A 26,651-nucleotide genomic window follows, 5' to 3' on the forward strand; every position below is an offset into this window, starting at 1 on the left:
AGGTCCGAGCCACTGCTGCTACCGTATATGAATCTTTGAAACAGAGTTGAATATAAAGATGCTTATGAGACATGTTTTGAGATGCATAGTACTTCTTGGCAAAGCTGATGGGTAATAAAGCACAGCCAACCACTATAAGCCCTTTAATAAAAGTATGTTGTTATCTCAACAGCATTGCAATAAAGATATTGACAGAAGGGAAAATGTATTGAAACAGAATGTGGGCTTCTCCTTTTATTTATTGTTGAATGCATTTTGAAGAAAAACTGTCTGCTACTGCATACCTCAAACAAGGCACTGCCTGTTACCAAATCATTTACAATACTAGCATGTTTTATCCTGGTGGATTCCAGTCCTTCATATAAAATTTGCTTGACTTTAAGAAACAACAACTTGACATACACTTTAATAACATTTTCTTTCTTTCACAAATAGTCACTTCTTTAATTGGAAATTAATAATAATTAAATTCTTTATTGAATAAACCATATAGCTTCGGATATTACACACTATATAGTAAAAAGATGAAGACAATGGCTGATGTAAAAAAGTAGCTACACCTGTGCATGTCAGTATGTCTTAGCAGATGCAGTTACAGTAAGCAGCAATGAGCAAAGTACATACAGTAAATACACTGTCAAATTACAAATTGTCCTTCAATGTGTACAAAATACTGGTGGGTAAAACATAATTTACTTAATTCAAAGTCACTGATTCTATATTCTTTTTGAAAAGCTACAAAATAAACCTACAGTGTGAATAGGCAGAAACACTCTTTGTATTATCTCACAGCATATGTTATTGTGTGACATCCTATAATATAAAGGACTTGTACACAGAGGTGTCGCACCAAATTCTGGGCCCTGGGTGCTTTAACTATAGAAAAATAGAAGATGTACAAGCTCACAGTGAGCTTGTAGATCTGCTATTTTTGAAAAATCGTGAAAAATGTCTTTGAATATTTCAAATCCTTCTAAGGTTTTTTGAAAAACCTATATTCAAAGATTTGCACACATTTTCACGACTTTTCATAGCAGATTTTTCATAGCAGATCTACAAGCTTGCAGTGTGGCACCTATCAATAGCTAAATAATTAAGGCCCCTCCACCTTTGGCCCTAGTAACTCAGTCGCACTTTCCCCCCCTTGTGACGCCCCTGCTTGTACAGTATGTACTGTGTGTCTGGTGAGTGACTGATTTGATTGGGAGTTGAATGGAATGTCATGTACCGTCTCTGCTGTTTGAGTCTAATAACAAGTGTCACGCCAACCTCCAGAGCACAGAACTCAGCTGTTCAACTACCGCTACCAGGCCAAATAAAGATTCTAAATACTATTTTAAATATTAAAAAAATCTATTTCTGCATTTCCAAAATCCAAAAAGGAAAATCTAAATTTTAAGACACACATATTTCAGAAACTTGTAACATAACATTCTTCCCATCTGGAACAGTATGCCTATTTTGGCCAATTTCTTTCCTTTTTTTTCCTCTTTGAAAAAGCGACCCCCCAACCCACCCCAAGGAATTTAATTAAGTCACAATGACTTACAAAAAAATATGTGCTCTTCTGGGAAGGCAGCCATTCTTTATAGCTTATAATGTGAACCAAATCTAAAAAATACAATCTAATGTTCTTATTTGCTAAACTGTTAACAATACACTTTGCTCACCTTAAAAAAAATAACATTTAAAATATGTCCAGCCCATCAAAGGTAATTTATTATCCATTAATGGTTTGCTGGTAAATTTCTGGGTCATTTTGGGTAATTTGTATTTGATGATATTACATGTATCAAACATCCTGGGAATACAATACACTACAGAATGTGTATTTTAGGGAAGACTGTCCTTCAACCGTTCAAGTAATGTCACATTTAAGCCCATTTATACTCTGTCTCAAGGCCGCGTCATGTGACAAAAGTAGCCAATCTCCAAGCTCACACAACGCAGCACATTGTGTTGTGAGCTTGCAGTTTTCAGTGCACAACAACATTGTGCAACAGAGTATAAATTGAGTACAACAGGCTCATGATGTTTCACCACATACGCATTTCACATCTACAGCAGCTTCAAACATATGTCACATTTATGTAATGAGATTAAGTGTGAGGCATCTGAGAGGATCCAGAGAGATTCAAGCAGTCATTTGTTCTCAGTGCAATGAGGCTATGGGATGAACCATCATGAGAATTTGATTGATAAAAACATGTGTCATATGGTGAAATAAAGCTAGTGTAATTTGCCTGTAAAGCATGAGACTTTATACTTCATTGTCAATGATAAAAAGTGACTTGTGTGTTGCCAAAAGCAATGCCACCCATGAGAAACAATATGTTGACCAGACCTATTGAATATTCCTAAAAATTGCCTGCTGCTGATAAACCTCTCTAAACTCACACAAACAGATTCAATCATATCTAATCATATCTGATCGAAAAATCTAATTTCAAAAATGGTTATATTGATATGCATAGACTCACAGGTGAAACAGTGTTGTCTCACATATGTATGGGTTGTTTCCATTTACAGTTAACCAAGGAGAAGAACAGCAACATAGCATTTTACTGCACACTACTTATATTGTAACCAGGAAAAGTTTATAAAGGTTCGTTAATCTTAATCTTGTTCTCTTAATATAGTGGTACACATTATTGCATGACTGTATTTTCAAAAAATAGGATCAAATAGGTACAGTCATGTTTCATATCTATTACTGTATGGAAAAGAAGCTGGTTACGCTAAATGGAGCAAGCCCAAGCTAGACATGTCTAGACTAAATTGTGTCAGTTCTTTGTGATGACATCAGGTTATAGAAGGGGTAAAGGGGGAGATAATGCTGAAATGAGCCTCTCCAGATACAGGCAATACTGTAGAAAGCGTAGATGATTTGTGACTCTTGTGAAATGTAAAAACCTTTTCCACAATACATAATCCTCCAGACAGGCACTTTTTATGTATGTCTATGTTATGTGTTGGAGAAGGTTACAGTGCATTTAGGTGGGAACTAAAGACTTCTGAAGACTTATATCTGCATTATAGCAGAAATATACAGTATTTACCTTTTTAGTTTACTTTGTCATGATAAGGGCCACTGTGGCAGGATATATGGAGAAACACTACTACAGGCACATGTTTTAATTGAAATTGTATTGGTCCAGGAGTCTTTTATTTTAAAATTGACAATGGAATCATATTACATAAATGTGACATAAATAGGTATGGAAGTTATAAATCATTGTTTCATGAATCATGAAATATCACAAGCCTGTTCATACTGTGATATGTATAACCCTTATGAATAAAGTATTAATAAAATATGTCCCTTTTCAACTGATGAATAACCTAAATTCAAAATAAAGAATTATAACCCGTCGCAGACTATTCCAGTTGTGAATGCATGTTGCGCTGCACTTTTGTAGAAAATAATAAATTGTGTATCTTGTTTATTTGGAAATAAAGACGCTCTAGCTTGCGTGATGCAGGGCTGAAGACTGCTGTCTTGCTGCGGTGATTGGATAGGTTACATACATTCAAACTCATCAATGCGCTGTTTGGTGTTGCCTGACCGGATCTGTCTAAGCGTCTTGTACTTGTCCCGTCCTGCGCGCACATTGTCCGCGTGGATGAGGTCGTTCTGGGTTTTCATGTTCTCGTCCCGAGCGTTGGCCAGCTCTGAGCTCAAAGCCTGGTGATACAGAAAACAAAGAGCTTTTTTTTAACAGTTGACCGCATGTAGATAAACAGACATAACATGAATTTAATTCATCTGTCTGTGAGCTTTACTGTATGCATGCTCACATAGCCTCACAACCTACTCACAACTAAAATACTTCTAAGTGCAACATGGACATTTTACTTCCTGCCATTTTTGATGCACACATAAGCCATTCATTTATTTTAGGATATATTCTAACTTACAATTAGATCTCGGAGCCAATTCATTCTCGTGTCTGCTGTATGAGAAAGATGTTCTAAATATAGGCTGTTGTGCTGGACTTCAATATTGATATGCATTATATGCAGTGGTGGAAAAGGTACTCTGATGTAGATAGAAATAATATGTACTTTGTACTTCAGTAAAAGTACAAAAGTAATGGCATCAGGATATACTTACAGTATAAATTAAAAAATATTTTCAAACAGACAAACTAATAAAATAAAATAGTCTTATTTGGTTGATGTATTGTATGTTTTGTAATAATAATCTAAATCTACAAAGTAACTTGTAACGAAAGTTTTCAAATAAATGTGTTTATGGGTAAAAATATATAAATATATGTAATAATACTACATGTAAAAACTCAAGTAAAGTAAATGTACCTAAAATGGCACAGTGTTTGAGTAGATGCACTTTCCACCACTGATTATACGTCCCTTCAGTCAAGTAACCACTTCCTGAGTCTATACGCGAGGAGGAAAAGGACTCACGAGTAGGTGTTGCTGCACGCGTTGGTTCTTCTCAGCCTCTGTCATGCGCTCCTCCTCACTGCGGTCCATGTAGGCCACAGAGGCTGACAGCTCTGCACTGGCCTCGTTCTCGTCCTCGTTCTCATCGTCCTCGTTCTCTCCGGTCACAGGCTCCTGTATGTGAGCCGCTATCACTTGGTTTTTGAGTTGGTCTTTGGTCTTCTCCAGGTCCTCCTGCACCGAGGTAGCCTGAGGGAACATTGTTTAGTTCACAAATGATTAGCTATTGTCTAGGACAAGTACTAGAGCCGCGTTGCAAAACGTATTTCACACTCGCAGGTTCTGGTTTTGTTTTCATACGCCGTGGCTCGACTTCACATACGGTTCTCAGAACTTCTTCTTCTTAAAGGGGAAGACCACCCATTTTCAATATTGAACTGTGTCATTAATATACCTTAGAGGAGTTGTGTGGAAATAGAAAACAAGTTCCCCCCCTTCTGTGTTGCCTAGAACTGTAGGATTGATTTTGGGGTTTGTATTGTAAATTACAACTTGATGACATCACACATTATACTTTACAATACAAACCCCAAAATCAATCCTCCAGTTCTAGGCAACACAGAAGGGGGGGAACTTTTTTTCTATTTCCACACAACTCCTCTAAGGTATATTAATGACATATTTCAATATTGAAAATGGGTGGTCTTCCCCTTTAAATAGAGAAAATAGCAGATCTACAAACTAGATTGTCTGTTTTTATTTTTTTCCCCCAGGTTTTGTTTTTATGGCGTACCTCTTCCTTCATATTATAATGAAAACATAAACCAAAACATCACAGAATTTTGTGGGTTTCGGAAAATGTCACATTATGGAAGGTTCTGGGTTACCCTTCGTAGTCGAAAAGAGCCAAATGGGAACCAGCTGAGACATCACAAATGATTGGTACCTTGGTGGTATCATTATAATTAGCATGTTATTAGAATAAGGTACTAAAACCCGAACACTGGATTAAAGCGTTTATACCGGTCTTGTTTGCCTTGTTTAAACCATCCATTTCCCCTGCAACTTGTTCCTCATATGATGATATAGAACTAGCTACTGTATATGATTTCTTATAGCCAATATTTGTACTTCCTATAACTTGCTCAGGATGATATCACATTCCCTTTCCTGTATTTTCAAAATACAGGAACCACCATATTCTTCTGATAGCCAGAACATCACAATGGGATACGAGATATCTTCCCAGTAAAGAAAACCTCTCCCAGCATGAAGACTGGAGCATGTTGGGTACACTCACACAAGCATGCTGCACGCATGACCCCATGCACACACAGACAAAACAAGGCCCTAGGAATGTCCTTCCTTAGTACATCCCAAGGGGGTTGTAAGTAGTTGGTCAGAAAATGTAAACGTTTCACTTGTTTCCTTTCATACACAAGAGTTGAATGATTTGCAGAGGAGATGAACAGCATGCTTACAGTACATGTATACTGTTATTAATGAGCAGGAAACAGGGTGAATGTAATTTCTAACTAAGTGATATTCTGAAGATCAAATTCTCTATTGTGATGCTTTGGTACATACTGTACTAGTAATAATGGCAGCCCCAAATAGCATATTTCTCCTACAGTTTTCATGCATATGCAGACAGTAACCGTGAACTCAGTCAACCACATACACACATACTGTATGCACAAACAGATACTCTAGTCTACGATACCTAACAGATTAGATTTCATGCTAAATTTTCTGGGAACTGTGATCATACATGCACCTTTGTTGCCCTCATTAAGTAATGAAGTGATATTCAAGTTTCAAAGTTTTTTTTTCTTTTCATAAAGTAAAGCCCTGCTTCACCATACAAGACTGTTGCCCAAAACTAGTGAAAATAGCACATCTACAACGCCCCGAGGTGCTTGTAGATAAGCTATTTTCACAAATTTAAATTGTTTTTAAAATGATAAATACAAAACGAACTGTTTTGGACATACAAGGTTTCCACCCGACAACTATATTCATAGTTCATATACTGTATGAAATTTCAGCACATACCTTCTCTTGCCACTCAATTGCTTCCTCCTCCTTCTTCTTCTTGGCATCTTCCAGTAGGGAGATCTTTGAGGTCAGATCTGCCAACTCTGTGGCCTGAAGGAATAAAGCTTTCATTAATTTTTCTTCACACTGGAATATCAGACAGAAAAGGTGTCATTTTAACACGCACGCACGCACGCACGCACGCACGCACGCACGCACGCACGCACGCACGCACGCACGCACGCACGCACGCACGCACGCACACACACACACACACACACACACACACACACACACACACATTTGACTGTAGTATGTGTTAATACAGTATTCAAATCAATCAGGAGATGTCTATAACAATGGTTCTCAAACGTTTTAATTTCAAGGACCCACAGTTTGTTTTGCATCAGGCCACAGACCCTCATAACTCTGAGTTACAGACCTGTAAGGGTCAATTTGGTTCCTAACAATCAATAATTTAGGCTGGGAACCCCCTGGAACCTACTCAAGGACCCCTAGGGATCCCCACTTTGAGAACCACTGGTCTATCAAAACAGCTCTTCAAGGGTGTCACCAACCAGGTGTTCCTGGTTCTTCATCTGGTTCTCAGACTGCTGAAGCAGAGTGAACTTGGCTTCTTCTGCCATCCTGAGGTCATTCTCCAGACGTTCAGCTTCCTCATTGGCATGCTTTCTCTCCTGTTCCAACTCCAAGGCCTTTTTGGTCTGTTCCTCCAGGTCTGTGTGTAAAACAAAAGACCAGCCATATCATGTTGTGAGTTATGATATAGAGTGCATTATACTGCAACATACCAAGGCTTTTTGAAAGGGCTCGTAGGGATGTCACCAGGGCTGTATTAACCATTGGGCCGGTGGGGCCGTTGCCAGGGGCCCTTGGCTCTCAGGGGCCCTTGGGGGAACTGGCCTGCGTGGTCAATGACAATTTGCAAAAATTAAATGTATATTTTAAGCTAAAATCAAATGTGTGGGCCCCTCCTCTGTTGTCTACAGGTGCTTTCTTGGTCCACAGATGATCATCATGGCTTAAAGGTGATACACCATGCATTTAAAAAGTATTTATGTCATATTGTTTATGTCCCAAAAACGTTTTTCAAAAGGTTTGAGGCTAAATTACCTCCTGAATAGAGAGCCTCTCATTTTTGAATGGCTCTCAGAGCATTTTCCAGCTGCAGTACCACCTTTGGCCTGAACTCCCCCCCCCCCCCCCCCCCCCCAAAAAAAAATCAAAAAAAAAAAAAATTGAAAAAAAAAAAAAAAAAAAAAAATTTTTTTGGGGGGGTGGGGGCCCCTAAAAAAAAATCGGCCAGGGGCCCTCGCGGGGGTTAATCCGTCCATGGATGTCACCCACCTTGTTGCGCTTTCTTTGTCTGCTCCTCAATCTGTTTTAATCGCTCTATTAATTCTTCCTTCTCCTTTTCAATCTTCTCCTTTTCTTTTTCTGCCACCTCCCTTTTCCTCTTCTCATTCTCCAGCAAAGCCCTGGTGGAGACACACAAGAGTTCAGTGGATACAGTGCACATCCTATGTGGGAGGCACTGCTTGCATCTTTCTTAAGTTAAAATCGATCTCAACTTCTAAACACACACAGAGGAAAGCCTGTTTTCATTCCACACTGATCAATGTGATCTGGTCTATGCCACGCCTACTAGAAAGTGATCAATGTGATCTGGTCTAGGCCACGCCTACTAGAAAGTGGTTTCCGGTTGTGTTTTTTGTTCGCTGTCAGTTTTTTTGTTCCCCCACCTGAATGTCGAGTAGGTAGACTAGTCTCAAGTTAGAATAAAACATGGATATACCAAAAGTATTCCAAGAAGTTCTTGAAGAAACTTGTCAGATTCATCGAATTACTAATTACTAATTACGAAGGGAATCATTTTGGAAGGAGCACGTTTTCCGCCATGGTTTCTAACAAGGGATTATGACACCTACCTCTCCATCTTCTTGTGATTCTTCTCCTCCCGGGCCTGAGCCTTCATCTGCTGTACCTCAATGGTGTCTGGTTTGCGGCGACGCATATACAGCTCATGGTTGCCCATGCACAGTGCCAGAATGCGCTTGTTGATGCGAAGTCTTGGAGCATAGAAGATAAAGTCCTAAAATGGCAACAATATATAAGTGTCTTTCAGAAAGGATGTTTAGGCTAATTCATATTCTGGGGCTAACATCCAGAGAAAATAGCTGATCTACAAGCTCACATGTGACCGTATTTAAGTAAAAAAAGGTAGGCATTGCCGAGCCATGAGGCCCATAGTGCAGGAGCCTATTTCCTGTTTCTGTAGCGTGAGGCAGCTTGATGTACAAGTACATCCCATGGACATGACGCTATGTCGCAATACTGTATTTATTTGTAGCACAAAAACAGGAGGGGCCTAGAATAGCGCTCTTGGTAATTCTGGCCACTTACTTTAAGTATTAGTTCATAAGTAAATGTGACAAGCATGGATATTATGAGAGATCAGGTACTCACAGGTGCTTTCTTGTCAATCGGTTTAATGACAAACTTCTTGTCATTGAAGGAAATGTTCCTGATTTCACTCCAAGGAAAACCAATTTTCGGTGTCATTCTGTTGATGAAAGTGCAAAACAAAAGCTTTGGGCATGGTTCATATTACACCAGAGTGTCAGTTCCTACAGTTTTGCTTACTTTGGTGACATTGTTATCTGTTTCATCTACTGCATTAATATATATATTATTATTATATTAATATACATATAAAAATGAATTATTTTGCAGTCACTCACTTGTCAGTCTGCTCGTAAATGTTTAGTCCCAGGGCATCCACTCCCAGCCAAAGTTCTGATCCTTTCTTGTTCTTGATGCTGAAGTAGTTGACTCCATACATCTCTAGATCTTGAGCAATCTTCAGATACTCCATCATAGATTCCTCTCTGATTAAAAATAATGTTGGGTTGTCATAAGGTCAGCAAACAGGTCAGAAATGTCAAAGGAATTGGTTTATTAATTTAAATTGTTTTTATTTAACATAACTTTTGGGTTAGGGTTAGCTATAGTTAGGACCACATTGCACAATACGTGTCCAGACCTGGGTCGCTGATAACTGAGCTGAGTGACTGCTTGGCACTGAAGCAAGTCAAGCTCATACCTTCTAATGACTCAAAGAATTGTGTCAGTTAAGTGTGAATGTCTAAATCCATAGCTAGCAGCTAGGCACTGGCCAGCTAGTATGACCACCATTGTCGCCCCTATATAGGCCACTGTATATCATCTACAAGGATGTCCTGAAGTGTAGATGTCAGAACAAGCTGGACAAGTCTGCGTTCAACATGGCATACAGTGGAAAGGCATGTGCAACAAGTACATGACCTGACTCTTAAATGACTGAAAATAAGTCTAGGAAAGGAGACAAAACTGGCCACAGTGTACACAGAAGTAATTAAACTGGCACAAGGCAGATGCTTGACTATCATCGGCTTTTCTGCAGACTGCATAACTGTCTGTCGGCAACAGTCAATTAAGGATCTGCAAATTGGGCACTAAAAGGTGAGACGAGCACATTTCAACACCAAGGACATATAGTATGTCTCTCAGGTCCACATTCCTTGGTTTTGCTACTGTTGAACTGAAGGGGGCTTGGCCATAAGCATCAAGGCAAAGACCCAAGATTAACTTGTTATTTGTGCTAGATTCAGACTCTGTCAACAACAGCAATGTTAGCCATGTCTCCACGTTGTCTCTCCACCAGTTAAGAAGGTAGCATTATGTGGTAGAATTGTGGAATGTGTACCGTAAACAAATCATCATATCCAGGCATGGAGACAACATACAGTACATTTGTCCCAAGGAATACATGTTTTAGGGTTAGCTGTACATTGAGAATTTAAGCCAACACTGAAGTGATGCTCTGTGGCTATACTGCTGGTGCTGTGTGGTCTAACAATCTAAAAGGGATCCAGGGTTGACAAATGGTGAAGCTTCCCTGAGCAGAAATAATTATTTTGGGGTAGCTGGTGCACTGAAATGAGTTGAGATGCAGGCTGAGCTCAAGAACACGAGGATCCATATGTGTGTGTGTGTATGGTTACCTCAGCATGCCCTTGTGTTCTTCGTGCCACACCTGAATCCTCTCCTCCCATTGCTCCTTGTTGAGCTTATGCTGGTCCAGCACTCTGAAGACATGGAACAGTATGATGAGTGCATCAAGTTAAGCAGGGAAAGACTGCATATCACAAATGACTGTCTGAAACAGACAATATTTAAGACTCCACCTCACCCCTTAGGATGATACACCCCTTGTATCCCTTCTTGGTGCTAGTTTACTTGATACTAGTTTATTATGCAGGTATATCTTACTCATCTATGTCATTAGTAGGCAGGTTTTTGAACTGTCCATAGCCCACCAATGAGACTCACGAGTGCGCAGATTGAAATTTGGGAGCATTAGTGAGGAGTCGGACCAATAGGCCTATATGAAGATAATGGTGAAAATGGGTGAAGTGCTCCTTTAAGTCTTTCCTATGCAATAGCAGTTGTGTTCTACTATTAAACATGACAGTAAATTAAAATGTTACCCTTTCCACTTCCACTTTGACTCCTTTGTACCCCCTTGTATTACCCCTGGGTACCACTAGGGGGACATGTACCTCCATTTTAGAAAGCCGATTAGAATTTGACAAAAAAGTGGCATCAAAACGGGGCTCCCTTTCTCCATATTTTCTTTTACAGTCTTTGGTGTCAACAGTGGGGTTGGTGGATTGCATTCTGGTAAAACTAGGTTCAAGACTGGGTGCAAGGTTGAGAAAAACGTTTGGCCAAATAATGAAACGGCGGACTAACCTTTGAGGGAGAAGCTTGTCACCAGACAGGTATCCCGTTGTGTGGACATCCTTGTTGTAGTCGGCATACTTGGCCTGCACTGCGTACGAAGCCAACAGGACAGCTGTTTCTGGAGGGCAGTAGATGTCATCGTTCAGGATTCCCTCTTTCACCTGCAGGAAGAATAGCCGCTGCGTGGCGTCCTGGATCAGCTCCTCAGAAACGTCTTCAGGGTAAAACTTGCCCCGAAACTTAAACAGCAGTGGGCTCTCTTTCCTTATATCCTGGGCTGTTACCTAGTGTGAGGTGTGACACAGATCATTGGTCGTGACTGTAGCAATGCTAACGTTACTAATGGTCCACACAAACGACAAGGCTTTATGTAGTGTGCCTTTTCATTCAAAAGGAGCAGGAACGTTGTATGGCTAGGGATTTTAATTAACCAACAATACAAATTATAATCAGTGATACATTTAAGAAATAGATGTTTCATGTAGGCCTATTGCCTGTTTTATTTATTCTATTTACAGTGCTACAGGTTAGCCTAATTATAGCCCATAGGCAAGAGGATTCACACATCATCATAGGCCCTATGATGTGTGAATCCTCTCGTCACTACTATTGCTCATGTAATAATAACCCTTTATTTTGGACTTTTGTCGGATTAGTATTTTTTAATGGGTCACACAGCAGACATGTATCTATTATAGATAAATAAAATACTGAATCAAGCTGGGGTGCTCACAAAAGCCAGAGTAAATTACCCCAAACATGTTTTAAAGTGAAATATTTATTTTGTTGCTTGACAAAAATTCAATGTTTTCAAAAAGGGAAACAAACACTCACCTTCTTATTGAGCTTCAGCCATGTAGAGAAACCTTTTGTATCCTGGTATTGGAGGCCAAAGTACCATACCTCACGCAACCCAATTGTCTTTACAACCTTAAAAATATACAAAAGATATATTTGTAAATACATCTTTACATTTCACATTGTCATAAGAAGTTCAACGTCACATGAGTTCCATCAGCAGTGAACCACAGTTATGTGGTTCAGTGTCTTTCCCAGGGATTCCTCCACACATTGCCAGGGCCTGCAGGAATCAAACATGGGACCTTATGTTTCCCAGGTATAGTAGGTTCTCTACCTATTCACCCATGGCTGCCCCACATACAGTAACTCCAGTGTACCGATTTGTGTGAGTTTTGGACAATATATGTAGTAGTAGCTTGAACTACTAATACCTTAGGTTCAAGCCAAATATGTTCCTCAGACAAAGGTCTATATCATATTCATATCATATATCGATATTGTTACATTAGTGCCATGGACAATGAGCGGACAATAATGTTACACACAAAGAGCTAGCCCTAAATTACCATTACTGGTCTGTAACTCGGAATGTGTACTGAGTAAGAGTTATGGGGGTGCTTGAAAAAGAAAACGTGTACAAGTGCCTTAGCGTAAAGATAATTCCTCCTACCTGGTCAAAGAGCTGCTTTCCCGTTGTATTGGGCTGAATGGCAAACTCCAGTTCTGCATCCATTGTGGTCACTCTCACACTAATCTGTAGACAGTCACAAAATCAATCAAACAGTCACAAAATCAATCAATAAATGTACACAATACTTTCAACAACAATTAAGTGGTTTCGTTGACATTAAAAGGAAAATATTAAGCAGTTTATTGGTTAAAATCAAGTTCTGACATACAGACATTTTATATAAAGTGTAGACAGCTCCATTTAATGCCCTCTGTAATTTGAACTCCATTGGAAAGTTAGTTCTCTCATTCTCTTCCGTTTAGGCAATTATATTTAAAGCAGCACTATTTCAGTTTCCTGTTTAAGTGCTGACATTTTTACCATTGTGCTATTTTACCATTAATCCCCCTGCTTGCTTGGGGGATTAATTGAATCTTGACCATCAGATCCTGTCTCACCTATCAGATCCTGTGTCTAGGTGACACATGACCTTTGACACAATCCAGATGTCTCAATAGAAGAGCATGGAGACAAAATACAACCACCCGAACGGATGCAAAAGTGGTGGCGCCCCCAGTGGAGGACCCCCTACACTGCAGCTCACATAAAATGCCGTAACTCCGGCTAGGAGCGACCGGGACAGCCGGGGCCGGTACCTATTCGTCCGCCTTGCCGGCGCGGAGACCCCACCCCTCATTTCTCACATGGCCCTCTTCTAGCGCCACCATGAGGCCGATTCTTGCAAAACACATTTTTGGACACTGCTCCTACAATTTTTGCCCTAACATCACGCAAATCGGTACACAGTATGTCTACACTCATCCCATCAACATGAATCTCTCCCATATAGCGCCACCTCCAGGCCGATTTTTAAAAACACATTTTTGGACACTGCTCCTACAGATTTTGCCCTAAAATCACGAAAATCACTACACAGTATGTCTACACTCATGTCATCAACATGGATCAGGAAGATTTTGGCAAAACACATTTTTGCCCTATTTGTGGACATAAGTGACCTACGGTCGCTTATCTCCCGATTAGGGAGCCTTACTGGTATTGTATTAACATACTCTATCATACCGATTGGACAAAATTTAAATATATTCATTACATTACATTATATTTTATCTTGAGGTTATAAACGTATCATTTTGAAGAGACCAAGTTATGTTCACATGTCTGAACCAACCATTGATAGTGTTATAGTTAAAAATAATTGCCCATTCAAAAAATATTTAAAATAACGTTCTTGCTGTTACATTGACCATGACATTATTGTGATCCTTGATCCAATGTTCACTACTTCCCTAGTTCTGGTTACTGATATTGTCCAATCACCAGAACCAAGGTTGTGTGTTTTCAATGGTGCATGTTAAAATTAACTTTGAAGTTACAATGAGTTTATATAGGAGCCGGTGGAGGTTTTCATAGTAACTGCGACCTGACTGTCGCAATTACAATCAATAGTTGCAGTCCTACAAGCTTTACTGCTGCAGTGGTACTACTGCAGATGTAAACACGGAGCATTTTCAACGGAGGCCATGTTTTGTTCACGGTTATGTCAGCGTGACGTGGCCGTGGTCCGCCCGCCCTCACATTAGTCAATTCTAATAAAGCAGGGGTCTTCAACAGGGGGTCCGGGTTAAATATCTTGAGAACACAAATTGACATGAATCCAAAATACACTGATGATTGTGCTGTCAAACGATGAAACTATATGGAATCTATGTATGATAAGGTCGTGGGGGGTCCCTGCTTCATCTCTCTCTCAACTAAGGGGTCTTTGGCCTGAAAATGTTGAAGACCCCTGTAATAAAGGATCAGGAGAGAGTGCCCATTTATCAGCTTATATTTTATATTGTTCCAGCTCCAATTGTGTCTTCTCATTTCTTTGTGTCATCATTTCCTGTATGAGTTGTGTCTTCAGATTGGATACAATTGGTATCCCGACCCGAAGATGCATTTTCTGTTTACTTAAGAGCTGGATAGACAGGGAGACCCCTGTTACTGAACAAACACTCCATGTCTATAGCAGGGGTTTTCAAAGTGGGTGACGGGGCACCCTGGGGTGCCATGAGTGACGGCAGTGCAGGGGTGCCGCAAGATAATTTGATAATATTTGGAATTTATTTAGTCAGTTCTAACCAAAATGACTATTATCTCAACGTTTTCCTCGTAACATAATCGCTAAAATATGGCATAAATTTAAGGTGTTGGGAGTGATAATTATGAATATAATGTAGGGAAATAATATCTATAGGGGTGCCCTGAGCCAAAAAGGTTTGGGAACCCCTGGTCTATAGCAATGATTACTATCAGAATATCTATTTAACACGTACTTTTAACAAAGGAATAAGACTTACTCTACCTTTAAACTGACATTCTTAGCAACCTTCAGATATATAATCATATCATTATGGTATCACAACATGTCACTTTGACATATAGGAGATAAAGAGAAAGATAATGTCTCTTGAGAGATACCATAGTCTGTCCTACAAACATGGCAATCTGACTGACTGTCTCTCTATAGAAGTGAACTTATCTACAGGAAGTAACCACATCCTCTGGTGGCTGAGCCTATGAGGCAGTGCCACTGCATGCTGTGCTCCCTTGAGAGCAGCTTTACATCCTGTTATGTAGCACACTACTTGTCAGTGTGAATTTCTTCTCATGTGCGGTAGCAGAATTTCATGGTTAGTAGGAACAGATGATTGCGAGGTCTGATATTACAGACACGTCTTTACATATACAGTATATGTAGCCATATGAAACAAGCGTTCAAAGGATGAGAATGCAATCAATTTCCACCCTTAGCTAGAAGAGTACATGCAAGACTTGTATTTATTTTTTGAGTGGTGCTAACCGCTCCTATGTCTGGCTTTGTGTGTAGGTCCCTACTGTTTGTCCGTATGAGCACGGAACTCCATGTATGGAGATAACTAATGTCACGGACAGAGCGGCCCATACAAGGAGATATGCACTTCTCTCGTGTGTGATACCATACTAAGTGAGCACCGCTCACTTCGCATTGTATGATCACTATCATGGTGCGATCTTTGTATTCTCTCAAAGTATTTCATACCATACTGTGTAAACTGATAAACTATGTAGGCATTTCTATCCTCTCGGAGATGACAAAAACATCAGTATGCCTGTATGGCAAAAAAAAAAAAAAGGAACTACGGCGACTGAGGCCCACGCCTGGTCTGACCCACAATGGTATGCATTATTTTCCAGTTGTGCGGCTGATTAGAGCTGCGTTCTTTCCCATTTGTGTCAGCAGGACCCCATTTTACTGCTCAGGACACTTGTTACGCTGCCACATCCTGTCGTCACTAGCAGCACACAGAGGACTGCATGGAGGGAGAGCAGTTATGGTTGGAGTGACGCCTACATTCTGTGCTTGCCCTCAAGCACCACTTAGATGCCAAAAGGGCATCGTGGCATCTCTTATTAGGATGACATGGTACACAGTGAAGTCCTCAGTGCTAAGTGAACTCTTTGGTGTACAAATGTACATTTGTACACTCTCTGAGCTACAAATGGATACATTGACACAGAGGCTTTTACTGTGTGTATAACATGGATATTACCCTGCACTGACTGAACTCGTGGCCATCATGCCGACAGCCGTTTTCCTGAATTAAAAGAGATAATCTTAAATTAAGAAAGGGGAACTGAACTAAAAACTATTCAGCCTGATAAGGGTGTGCCTCACATTGCCAGAAACACTTAAGACACTATTATTAGCACATGCACAACACCCCACTCAGAATCAAGAGGACCACGGATAAGGATGTATATATATATATATATATATATATATATATATATATATATATATTTTATATATATATATATATATAACATTTTCTAAAGTCACTTTTGCAACTATTGCATTGCATTTGAACGTGTATTTATCCACTATACTTTATATCCATCTACAGTGTATGAAAGAACAAACTGAGGACGGACTCTCACTGAAATGTCTGTGTGCTACTTCTTTATCCCCTGCTATAAAATAAACAAATATTAAAACCTGAAAATCAAGCATTTGGGAGTGTGGCCTCTATTTTTGTAACACAGTATGTTTGTGAAGAATTACAGCTTGAATGAATGCGAATGACACAAAACATTTGAGAATAACATTTAGATATAGCAGGGATGCGAAGATTACGCTGAAATCATTTTCGGTTTAGGATTTCTCATCTGGTTCAATTAGTTCATTAGTCAATGCAGCGAGATTAATCAATCTATGCCAGGATAGGATAGGAGGATACTTGATCAAGGTTGGAAGGTTGCAATGATAACACATCCAATGAATTAATAATCAATATAAAATACAGTAGATTTACTCATTTCCAGCAGCAGATTTGGAGGACCTCCATAAACTACTCTAGTAAAGGCTTTATTCTACAAGGCTACTTAATCTTCCCCACCAAAATCTTCCATAGACAAATACATAATCTCGTAGATGGGCACTTACTCTTAGTGGTTTGATTTTCGGAAGCTATTTTGCAGATGTTCCAAGTACAAAACAGTCCATATCAAGTTAGCTGTTTGTCTCTACCACGGCAAGCGTACAAACTGTTAATCTGCTGTGCTATGTGCACTGCAGATTCTTTTAATCCCTTGCCCGCATACCTCTGTGTTTTCCAGTTCACCATTTCTAGTTTGCCATACTTTGCTAAATTGCTGGTGTTCCTAACAAGAACATTTTATCTGCAATGCTTTCTACATGAAGGGGTACTGTGGTAAGTTATGCTTACATTTTGTAAGAAGAGTTCATTTTGTTGTTTGAAATTGATCAAATAAGCGATTAACTATCATTTAGAGCAGGGGTCTTCAACGTTTTCAGGCCAAGGACCCCTTAGTTGAGAGAGATGAAGCAGGGACCCCCACATCCGTTTCGATTTCATATAGTTTCGTTGTTTGACAGCACTAATCATCAGTGTGTTTTGGATTCATGTCAATTTGTGTTTTCAGATATTTAATCACTTGAACCGTGAATACTTAAACTTGACCTTTCACTTTGTACTTAGTCTGCTCTTTTCCCCCTCTACACCAAAGCTCTTTGCCGAAAATAGCTGATTTTGGCTAAAGTTCTCAGAATATGGACGCTAGGGTCAAGTGGTTAATATAAAAAAGGAAAAAAAGATTTGGAGGACCCCCTGTAGTAACTTTGAGAACCCCATAGGGGTCCCGGACCCCCTAGAAGACCCCTGATTTAGCGTATTCGAGACACAAGATTGAATGATGCTGAAATAATCAGTAAAATAAACATGATGATATTAATAGTTTTAATTGCTATCATCGTAAAGGCATGTTGAAAATACTGTGCTGTGTCTTGTCAATGTAAGCTTTTGAATGACGTTCAGAGGGAACATACCGTAATTTACAGTGAGTTCAGTGTTATTAAGGCATGTGTTATTAAGAATGGAATGTGTGTGTGTGTGTGTGTGTGTGTGTGTGTGTGTGTGTGTGTGTGTGTGTGTGTGTGTGTGTGTGTGTGTGTGTGTGTGTGTGTGTGTGTGTGTGTGTGTGAGAGAGTGAGTCAGTGTGTGTGTGTGTGTGTGAGAGAGTGAGTCAATGTTCTGTTTTGGGGTCCTCCTATCCAATGATAAGCCAGATAAACGTCTGGAAAATGTTACATTCATCAATTGTTAAGTGAACTTGCTCATTTGAGCAAAGATATATGAAAACAAAATAAACATTGGCCTGTATATTGCTCATGTGTTGTAATTTGTGTTGGAGGCAGAAGGAGAAGCACCGTGCTGGGTGTTTCAGGGAGGAGAGGAGGTAGCTGTGAAACCCCATATAAGGCAGCAAGCTAGGAAACTACTAGAAAGGAACTGATGCAATTGCAGAGACCTTGAGTCACAACATGACTTCCTTGGGAAATTGACATGTTGCCAAAAGTAGTCCAGCAAAGGAATAGTTTCTGAATAAGCACTGTTTTTGTGAAATGCCGGAACAAAATAATGCTTGCAGCAGGCAACTAGGCTACTTGTCAAACTTTTAACGGCAATTGAGAATACAACTAAAATGGGGTGTGTGTGTGAAAACCAAACTAATAATGAAATACTTTAGTTATTAAAGTAATAGCTACATACTGTAATTCAAGAGACTATGCAAAAACATTCTGCCAACAAAATGCACATTTCAGAATCATTGTGCCTGGACCTGTTAAACTACCAGCTGCAAAGAGAAAAGCACAAAACTTCAGATTATTTATACAGCTTTAACCACAAATCTTGGCTACTGAACACTGATCCCTCCTCCTTCGAGTCCTTCCTAAGGGCGTACATCGGCTTTACCACCTCAATGACGGTTACATTTCAAAGCTTCCTCCTTTCACATCTTATGCCTCATTTACTGCAGCTTGGCACCGTGAGCTCTTTAAGTAAATCCCTGGTTGCGTTGGGTCATAATATCACGCCCAGTCTTCAACTGGTGCTGATAATCTCTGGTGTGATTGGGGATCTTTTTTTTCATCTTTATAGTCTTCTTGCATTCTCTAACTCAGTGGTTCCCAAACGTTTTAGCTCGAGACCCAAAAGAGAAATTAAACATTTGCCCAAACTAGTGGAAATAGCTCTACAAGCTTGCGGTTATTTTCACTACTTCTAAAACATGTTTTCTAATTTATGGAATTTATTAGATTTTTATTTTATTTATTCATGAACATACTTATGAAAAATGTTGCTTTATTGGGAATATTTTTGGAAACTATTTTGAAATGAATAATTCAAAACAAAATGTAGGAAACAAAAAATACCCTAAAAATGAGTCCCGACCCAGTGTTTGGGAGCCAGTGCTCTAACTTCCTGAGTTATAGTTTGTTCCTCCTCTAGACCTGAATGAGGATTCGTTTGTATCTTCATTGAAGAATGAATGCATATTGTAATGTGTTGTAATGCTGTGAAATTGTCATCTTGCAAATCTTGTTATAACTTTTATAACTCCTTTATATACATAACATCTTCCTTTCAAACTCAAATAGTTTGAGAACATGCTTTAACACATTGTGTAGTTTCCGCCAGGCAATGTTCTACTTGCTACACTACCTAAAGCATTTCCTCTTATCTAAGGGCATTGCTTTTGTTCCGAGCAGACTTGTTTGTGCCAAGAGTCAAGGCCTCTGTGACAATGCATTTTCCATAAAAGATGCCCTATGTCTAGAGGCATGTAGGCATTTTCTGGGTCCATGTCTGTCCAGTTATAGAGTGTAGCTGCAACACTTCTTAAGCCTTATTTATAATGAATTGTACTGGACTGGTACGAAAAAGTATAACTAAAACCTTTACTGTTGTATTCGTATTGTCAACTCAACTCTTATGATTGTTAAAAGAATGAAAAGCAATATTAAATGTGTAATAATACAGTAAACAGCAGAACATTATAGAACAATTATGCATCTACATTAAGATACTATTGAATTTGAGATGTGCTTCAAGTGCATTTTATTGGTGAAGGTGCTAAAGCATGTTATGCCATTGTGATGTCACCTGAATTTTGTAGAAACATGACTTCCATGGAGCCTCCTTTCATCCAAACAACATTTTGGGTAGATTTAACTGATAACTCACAGCATGAGGCCAGGTTGTCCTGATGTACTCATACTGATAACCTGCCTCATTCTCATGTCCTTCTCCAACAGTATATGTGTGTACCAGCTGAAAGTTCTATATTTATTTACAGAAAATGTAACAGAAAGATGAGAGTGAGTGTAGTGTGTACACAATACACAAAGCACTGACTACAGACTAGAGCAGGGGTGGGCAACTTTGATGATGGCGAGGGCAACTATATTTCCACCTTCACTCCAGAGGGCCACATTGCATATTGCTACTTCCTACTTTGTCATTCTAGTACCTCATACAAAAGAAGCAAAAATAGCCGATTCTCAAGCTCAAAACGCATCGCGCTGCGATGCGTTTTGAGCTTGTAGATCGGCTATTTTTGCTTCTTTTGAATTGGAATCCTGAATTATTTTTTTGTTATTTTTTAATTGGAATCCTGAAATGTAACATTTTGATTTAATTTCAAACACATTTAGTCATAAATTCATGTTGACTCTATGAACCTAAATACAAATACCTACATTGGACATGAAAAAAAAAATAATTGCGACCGTCAGGGAGCAGTTTACTATGAAAACCTCCACCGGCCGTCCGTCCGTCCGTCCGTCCGTCGGTCACACGTCACACGTCACACCTTTGCCCTGCTCATATCTCCGCATCAGTATGACATCACACCACATGTGTACACAAACCTTTGTGTACGTTGCTGTGGCAACAGTCTGTTGTTGCTGGTCTGTTAGTGTACGTTAGCAACCACCTTAGCAACCATGGTTTTACCCTAGCAACCAACTGTTTACCCTAGCAACCAACTGTTTACCATAGCAACCATGTTTTTTTTACCCTAGCAACCAACTGTTTACCATAGCAACCAGATACGCAGAGCAGGGATCTCCATATATGGGCATAAACAGGTGACATCACACTGATGTCAGATACTCAGAGCAGGGATTTCTCCATAATATATGGGCATAAAAGGGATTCTGTTAGGGATCTCCATATATGGGCATAAAAGGGATTCTGTTAGGGATCTCCATATATGGGCATACAAGGGATTCTGTTAGGGATCTCCATATATGGGCATAAAAGGGATTCTGTTAGGGATCTCCATATATGGGCATAAAAGGGATTATGTTAGGGATCTCCATATATGGGCATAAAAGGGATTCTGTTAGGGATCTCCATATATGGGCATAAAAGGGATTCTGTTAGCTGTTAGTGATCTCCATATATGGGCATAAAAGGGATGCTGTTAGGGATCTCCATATATGGGCATAAAAGGGATTTTGTTAGGGATCTCCATATATGGGCATGAAAGGGATTCTGTTAGGGATCTCCATATATGGGCATAAAAGGGATTGTATCCCAGATGATGCCCTGTTAGGAGATCCACACTAACAGAATCCATATATGTTCCTACCGACAGCTGCTATAAGCCAACCCTGGCGATAAGGTCTGAGTCGAAGAAATGCTTCTTTCCTGGCAAGAATTGCCCCTTTATACTGTAGGGCTCGTTTGTGTATTGTATGACATCACGCCACATCATCGGCTGAGGATTGTGTGATGTCATCATATCTCCATATATGGAGACATAAGTTGCTCATGCCCAAATATGGGCTGGTGAGGTCAGACTTAGTGTGATGCGTAGGTTATCTCCATATATGGAGATTCAACTTCAATGAGTAACCATGGCAAACTGTCAACTGCCCGTATGTCTTGATAATTGGTAAAACAAACTTTTGGCCTATTTGTGGATTAGTAAGAGTCTTACTGGTACTACTATACACTGACGGAATTAAAGCAGGTCATGTTTAGAATTGTAACAGCTGAAATGAATAATATATCAGTATTCCGGTATTAACCAGCGGGCCGCATTAAGTGAAGGTGAGGGCCACATGTGGCCCCCGGGCCTATTTGATGATTAGTAAGAGTCTTACTGGTACTACTATACACTGACGGAATTAAAGCAGGTCATGTTTAGAATTGTAACAGCTGAAATGAATAATATATCAGTATTCCGGTATTAACCAGCGGGCCGCATTAAGTGAAGGTGAGGGCCACATGTGGCCCCCGGGCCGCCAGTTGCCCATGTATGGACTAGAGCCTGACCGATAAACAATTATTTGTATTTTTTTATGACATCGCATCTGCCAATGTGCTATTTTTAGCAAGTCATATAATAATTTTAAACAGTCGACTATTAGTTTTTCATTAAAAAGGGAAAACGTTAAGACTTAAATCTTGAATGCTCACAACATGGCCTGGGTGAGAGAGGGTTTTGGTTTTCAAACACTGGATCAGGACCCATTTGAGGGTCACAGACACATTTTTATGGGTCCCTTCATTTTTTGGTTTCCTACATTTTTGGGGACAAAAAAATCCCCAAAAAGCTACGATTTTCCTGAAAGAAAAAAAAAAAAAAAAAAAAAAACTATTATTTTTAGATATGGAGTAGTCGCAACGTGCTGTGAGCTTGTAGATCTGCTGTTTTCACTAGTTTGGGTCCCTGTGCAAACGTCTAATCTCTCTTTTGGGTCTCGGGCTAAAAGGTTTGTAGTGTAGTTTTGATGAGCAGCACCACTCTTGCTTATAGGTGTTTTCTCTTATTGCTCAACATCAGCATCATTTAAATTACAGGATGTTATACAATTTCCAGATATGTGTGTGATAAAAAAGTGCTATCCAGGGCAGTTTTAGCAAACAAAAGTACACAAGGAAATGAGTTGACATAATTATGATCTTTAGTAACTTGAATAGTTTTGTTTTTTATTTGGATGTGTGTGAGCAGCATGTAAGGTCAATAATATGCTAAAAAAAAGCAATGATTAGATTTATTTATTTTTGTTCCTATTGGCTGTAACAAGTCACTGTGTTGTTTATAGTAAAGTATGGCTGTTATTATTCATTGGAGTAGAATAGATGAAATTAGGATTTATTATGCATGAACACATTAACTTACTGAGACATTTGACTTGAAAATCAATGAGGACAACAATTACATGGCTATAAGGCCTTCATAGGCCAATAAACTGCTGGCCCAGAAACAGATCAACCAAGTTAACAGATATTTGGTAATAGTTCAGTTAGTCAGTTCCCATAATAATGACAATGCATGAACTGCCACTCAGTTCTATAATTGACCTATTGGTGAAATGTCACGCATTGCACATTTTAAAACTGCACCACAAATAGAAGAATGCTACCTATGCTGTTTTGTGGATTAATATGATCGCTACCTAAACTTTACTATGTAAGGAATAATGTGGTTGTCCTTGCTTTTAGTTTCAAACCAGAACAGGCAACAGCACTCTCCTAGGCACTATCATAGTCACTTTTTCCATCTGTGTGTGTTATATTTCCATAAAGCAGTATATAGGCCTAGGTCTACATCAGAGGCGAACCTACAAAGTTTTCTCAATATAGTTCTCAACAATTTAGTTGTAGTCTGTAGGCTACTTTGTGGGCTATAACATTGGTTCTCAAAATGGGGTCCAGGGACCCCCAGGGGTCCTTGAGGAAGTTACAGGGTGTCCCCAGATAAATTATAGTAAATGATAGAACCAAATGCAGAGAGTAGTGTACAAATGGAACCAAATGGACCCTAAGTCCTAACAGGTCCATTTGGTTCCATTTGTACACTCTATTGAGTTAAATTAACATTGGTTTTAGATTGGGGTGATGGGGTCTCAGCGATTGAAATGCCATTAAATGGGGGTCTGCTGCCTAAACTGGGGGTCCATGGTTGAAAATCACTGCTAGAGCCATAGATATCTTCTCTTATGGGGTCCCTGGCTTATCTTTTGAAATGGGGGTCCGTGGGATAATATATGTCCATTTGGGAGTCCTTGACATGAAAAGTTTGAGAACCACTGGGCTTTGACAGACTCGGGGCGGAACCACCAAATGATAAATCAAATCCCTCCTTGCCAGAGTCCAGCTCATTGTAAACCAGAGGCCTAGTTTGTCTGTCAGGCCACAAACTCACTTCCGTCCATTTATTCTTCAGCTATATTTAGCATGATGAGTAAATGTGATTTGAAACTTTCTCAGTTGTTGGAGAAAAAAGACCCGCCCTGTTAGTCACATTAAAGTATCATAATCTATAATACATATAGCCTAAATGTGTGATTAGTCTATATAGCCTATAAATCTGATGAAAATAAGTAATGATGATGATGAACGCACGCGCGCGCGCACACGCTGAGAGAGGGAGAGGGGGAGAGAGGATAATTTGAATCTAACAGAGTGCGCAGACAATCCAGACATAGAATGAAAAATTAAGATATTAGAACCAGATCTTACCGTCTTAGGCATGTCTGCTTCGTCCCGGCTCTGATTTTATTATTGAAAAACAAATCAAAAAAAGTTAAATCGCAGATCGAGAAAGCAAACTAACGGGACACGAAGAAACTTTTGCCCATCAGAACAATGGCATGGAATGTAACGTCCTCCTCCGCGTCGCAAACAAAACTTTGCGCTGCTAAAACTGTGCTCTGTAAAGCTGTTATTCTCCGGGTCAGCCTGTGAAACGTTTTGTCCGCTAGTAGCACAAGCTGTAGCTGTATTCTTTGTGTTGGTGTTGTGTGGATTCAGTGGAAAGCAGAGGGGGGCTGCCCGCTTGATTTCCTGCTAACGGTACTCTGTTGGCTGAAAAACCACACCCAACCAAGCCAATGACAGGACCCGCACTAAAAAATGAGTTTTTCAGCAGTGGTGGAAAAAGTACTCACATATTGTATTACTTAAATAAAATTTGCAATTCTGCAATATAGAAATGAGCCTACTCTTGTTAGATGTACAGAATTCAAAATTCACTAAAAGTAAAAGTAGGCTACAAAACATGTTTGAAAATAGACGATCTAAAAGCTCACAACGCGTCGCGTGAGGTTGTAATCGGCTAATTTCAAATAGCCAAATATAGAATAGGGCTAAAAGTGTTTTATGTAGGATCTATGTTTTATAATATAATTTATATTTGCAACGTAAGTACTAACGTTTTCATATAATTGTAGTGGAGTAGGCCTAAAAGTAAAATATTTTGACCTGAGATGTAGCCTAGTGGAGTAGAAGTAAAAGTATTGGACATTGGAAATACTCAAGTAAAGTACAGATACCTCAAAATTGTACTTAAGTACAGTAATTAAGTAAATGTACTTAGTTACTTAACTGGTTTTCAGGCAGCAGGCTCCGCCTGCAGCATGCCTAGACTGGGGACTATTGGCTTCGCCGGTTACAGATCCGTTCTAGAGCGGATACGGAAACTGTTTGAGTGCTTTTATGTATTTGTGAGCGGAAATTACCGGATGCAGTAGGCGGGCTCTAGAGCGGATCTCAACTGAGCAGTGAATATAAACCAGGCTGAGGCTGGTGACGCGGAGGTTAGCCAAATCTCCTCAAATAAAGCTGATGTGTCGTTTATTTAATCTCGCCGTTATTATAGTTGTTATAACACATTCAATGTGTCTACTTGTGGTATATTCCCAAACAAATCCACACGTTGTCCACAACAGCAGCAATGCGGTTCTCTGTTATGCTGATTGAGGAAGAAACATTTTGATCACATTGGCCAGATAGGCAACTGCGGTCATTCATTCACATGCTAATGAATGCATGCTGGCATGGTTTCCCCCAAAACTACGTCCTCTTCACTCTTTAGTAGGCTAAACAGAGAGAGAGAGAGAGAGAGAGTCAGAGAGAGGACTGTATCTGGAACACAATTTAATCTGATAAATGTGTTTTCTCTCCTAAATGGGTGAAATTGGTAATGAAATGTATAGTATTTTCACTTAATTTACTAAGGAGCTGGGGAGACCCCATTACTGTGGGTCAGGGAGGCTTCTGGCACAGTAGGCCTACTCATGGTTTGAATCATCATACTTAAAGCTGCACTGTACCTTTCATGTTGTAAGCCTACCTCGGAATTGAACCCAGGTCCCTTGTGCAAGTGCTGACATCAGACATCTTCAGTGGAAGTGCTTTCTCTGGGAACATTTTATATTTCGACCCTCAGGTCAAAATCCATGTCAAACCAGAAACATGAATTGTGTCATGTCCGAGCAGTCCGACCTAGACACAGGATCTAAATGTATTAACAGAACAGGGAAACCGGAGTGCCCACTGGCCTAGTGGTCGAGGGTGAGGCAGCATACCATAGGCTCTGATGCCTGATAGGTTCGAGTCCTGATCGCGAAGACCTTTGCTGTGTGCCACTAGCTCTCCCCATTTCCCCTGTCCTATCAATAAAGGCATAAAAGCCCCAAAATAAATCTTAAAAAAAGAACAGGGAGACCAAATACAACCACCCCAATTGTAGATAAGTTATATTGTTGCGACCATAGGCCGCA

General features: G+C 39.7%; 1 protein-coding gene across 2 annotated transcripts; it reads right to left on the reverse strand.

The window, feature by feature from the left end:
* Positions 1 to 238: 238 nt before the first annotated feature.
* On the reverse strand, positions 239 to 26,251 carry msna (moesin a). 2 transcript variants are annotated; one of them, XM_080749932.1, is made up of 13 exons: positions 26,222 to 26,251; positions 12,722 to 12,805; positions 12,085 to 12,180; positions 11,260 to 11,534; positions 10,509 to 10,592; positions 9,207 to 9,353; positions 8,932 to 9,028; positions 8,394 to 8,557; positions 7,813 to 7,943; positions 7,023 to 7,183; positions 6,463 to 6,555; positions 4,429 to 4,656; positions 239 to 3,685 (listed from the first exon to the last, which is right to left on the reverse strand). In XM_080749932.1, the coding sequence occupies exons 2-13, from the start codon at positions 12,782 to 12,784 to the stop codon at positions 3,521 to 3,523; spliced, it is 1,704 nt and encodes a 567-aa protein (XP_080606058.1). In that variant the 5' UTR covers positions 12,785 to 12,805; positions 26,222 to 26,251; the 3' UTR covers positions 239 to 3,520. The 2 variants fall into 2 exon arrangements, with proteins under 2 accessions (XP_080606058.1, XP_080606057.1); XM_080749931.1 differs by lacking the exon at positions 26,222 to 26,251 and adding an exon at positions 24,610 to 24,926.
* Positions 26,252 to 26,651: the final 400 nt, after the last annotated feature.

Source organism: Nannobrachium achirus (genome assembly GCF_963921795.1).
Source record: "Nannobrachium achirus genome assembly, chromosome: 19".
In the NCBI taxonomy this organism is placed as follows: Eukaryota; Metazoa; Chordata; class Actinopteri; order Myctophiformes; family Myctophidae; genus Nannobrachium; species Nannobrachium achirus.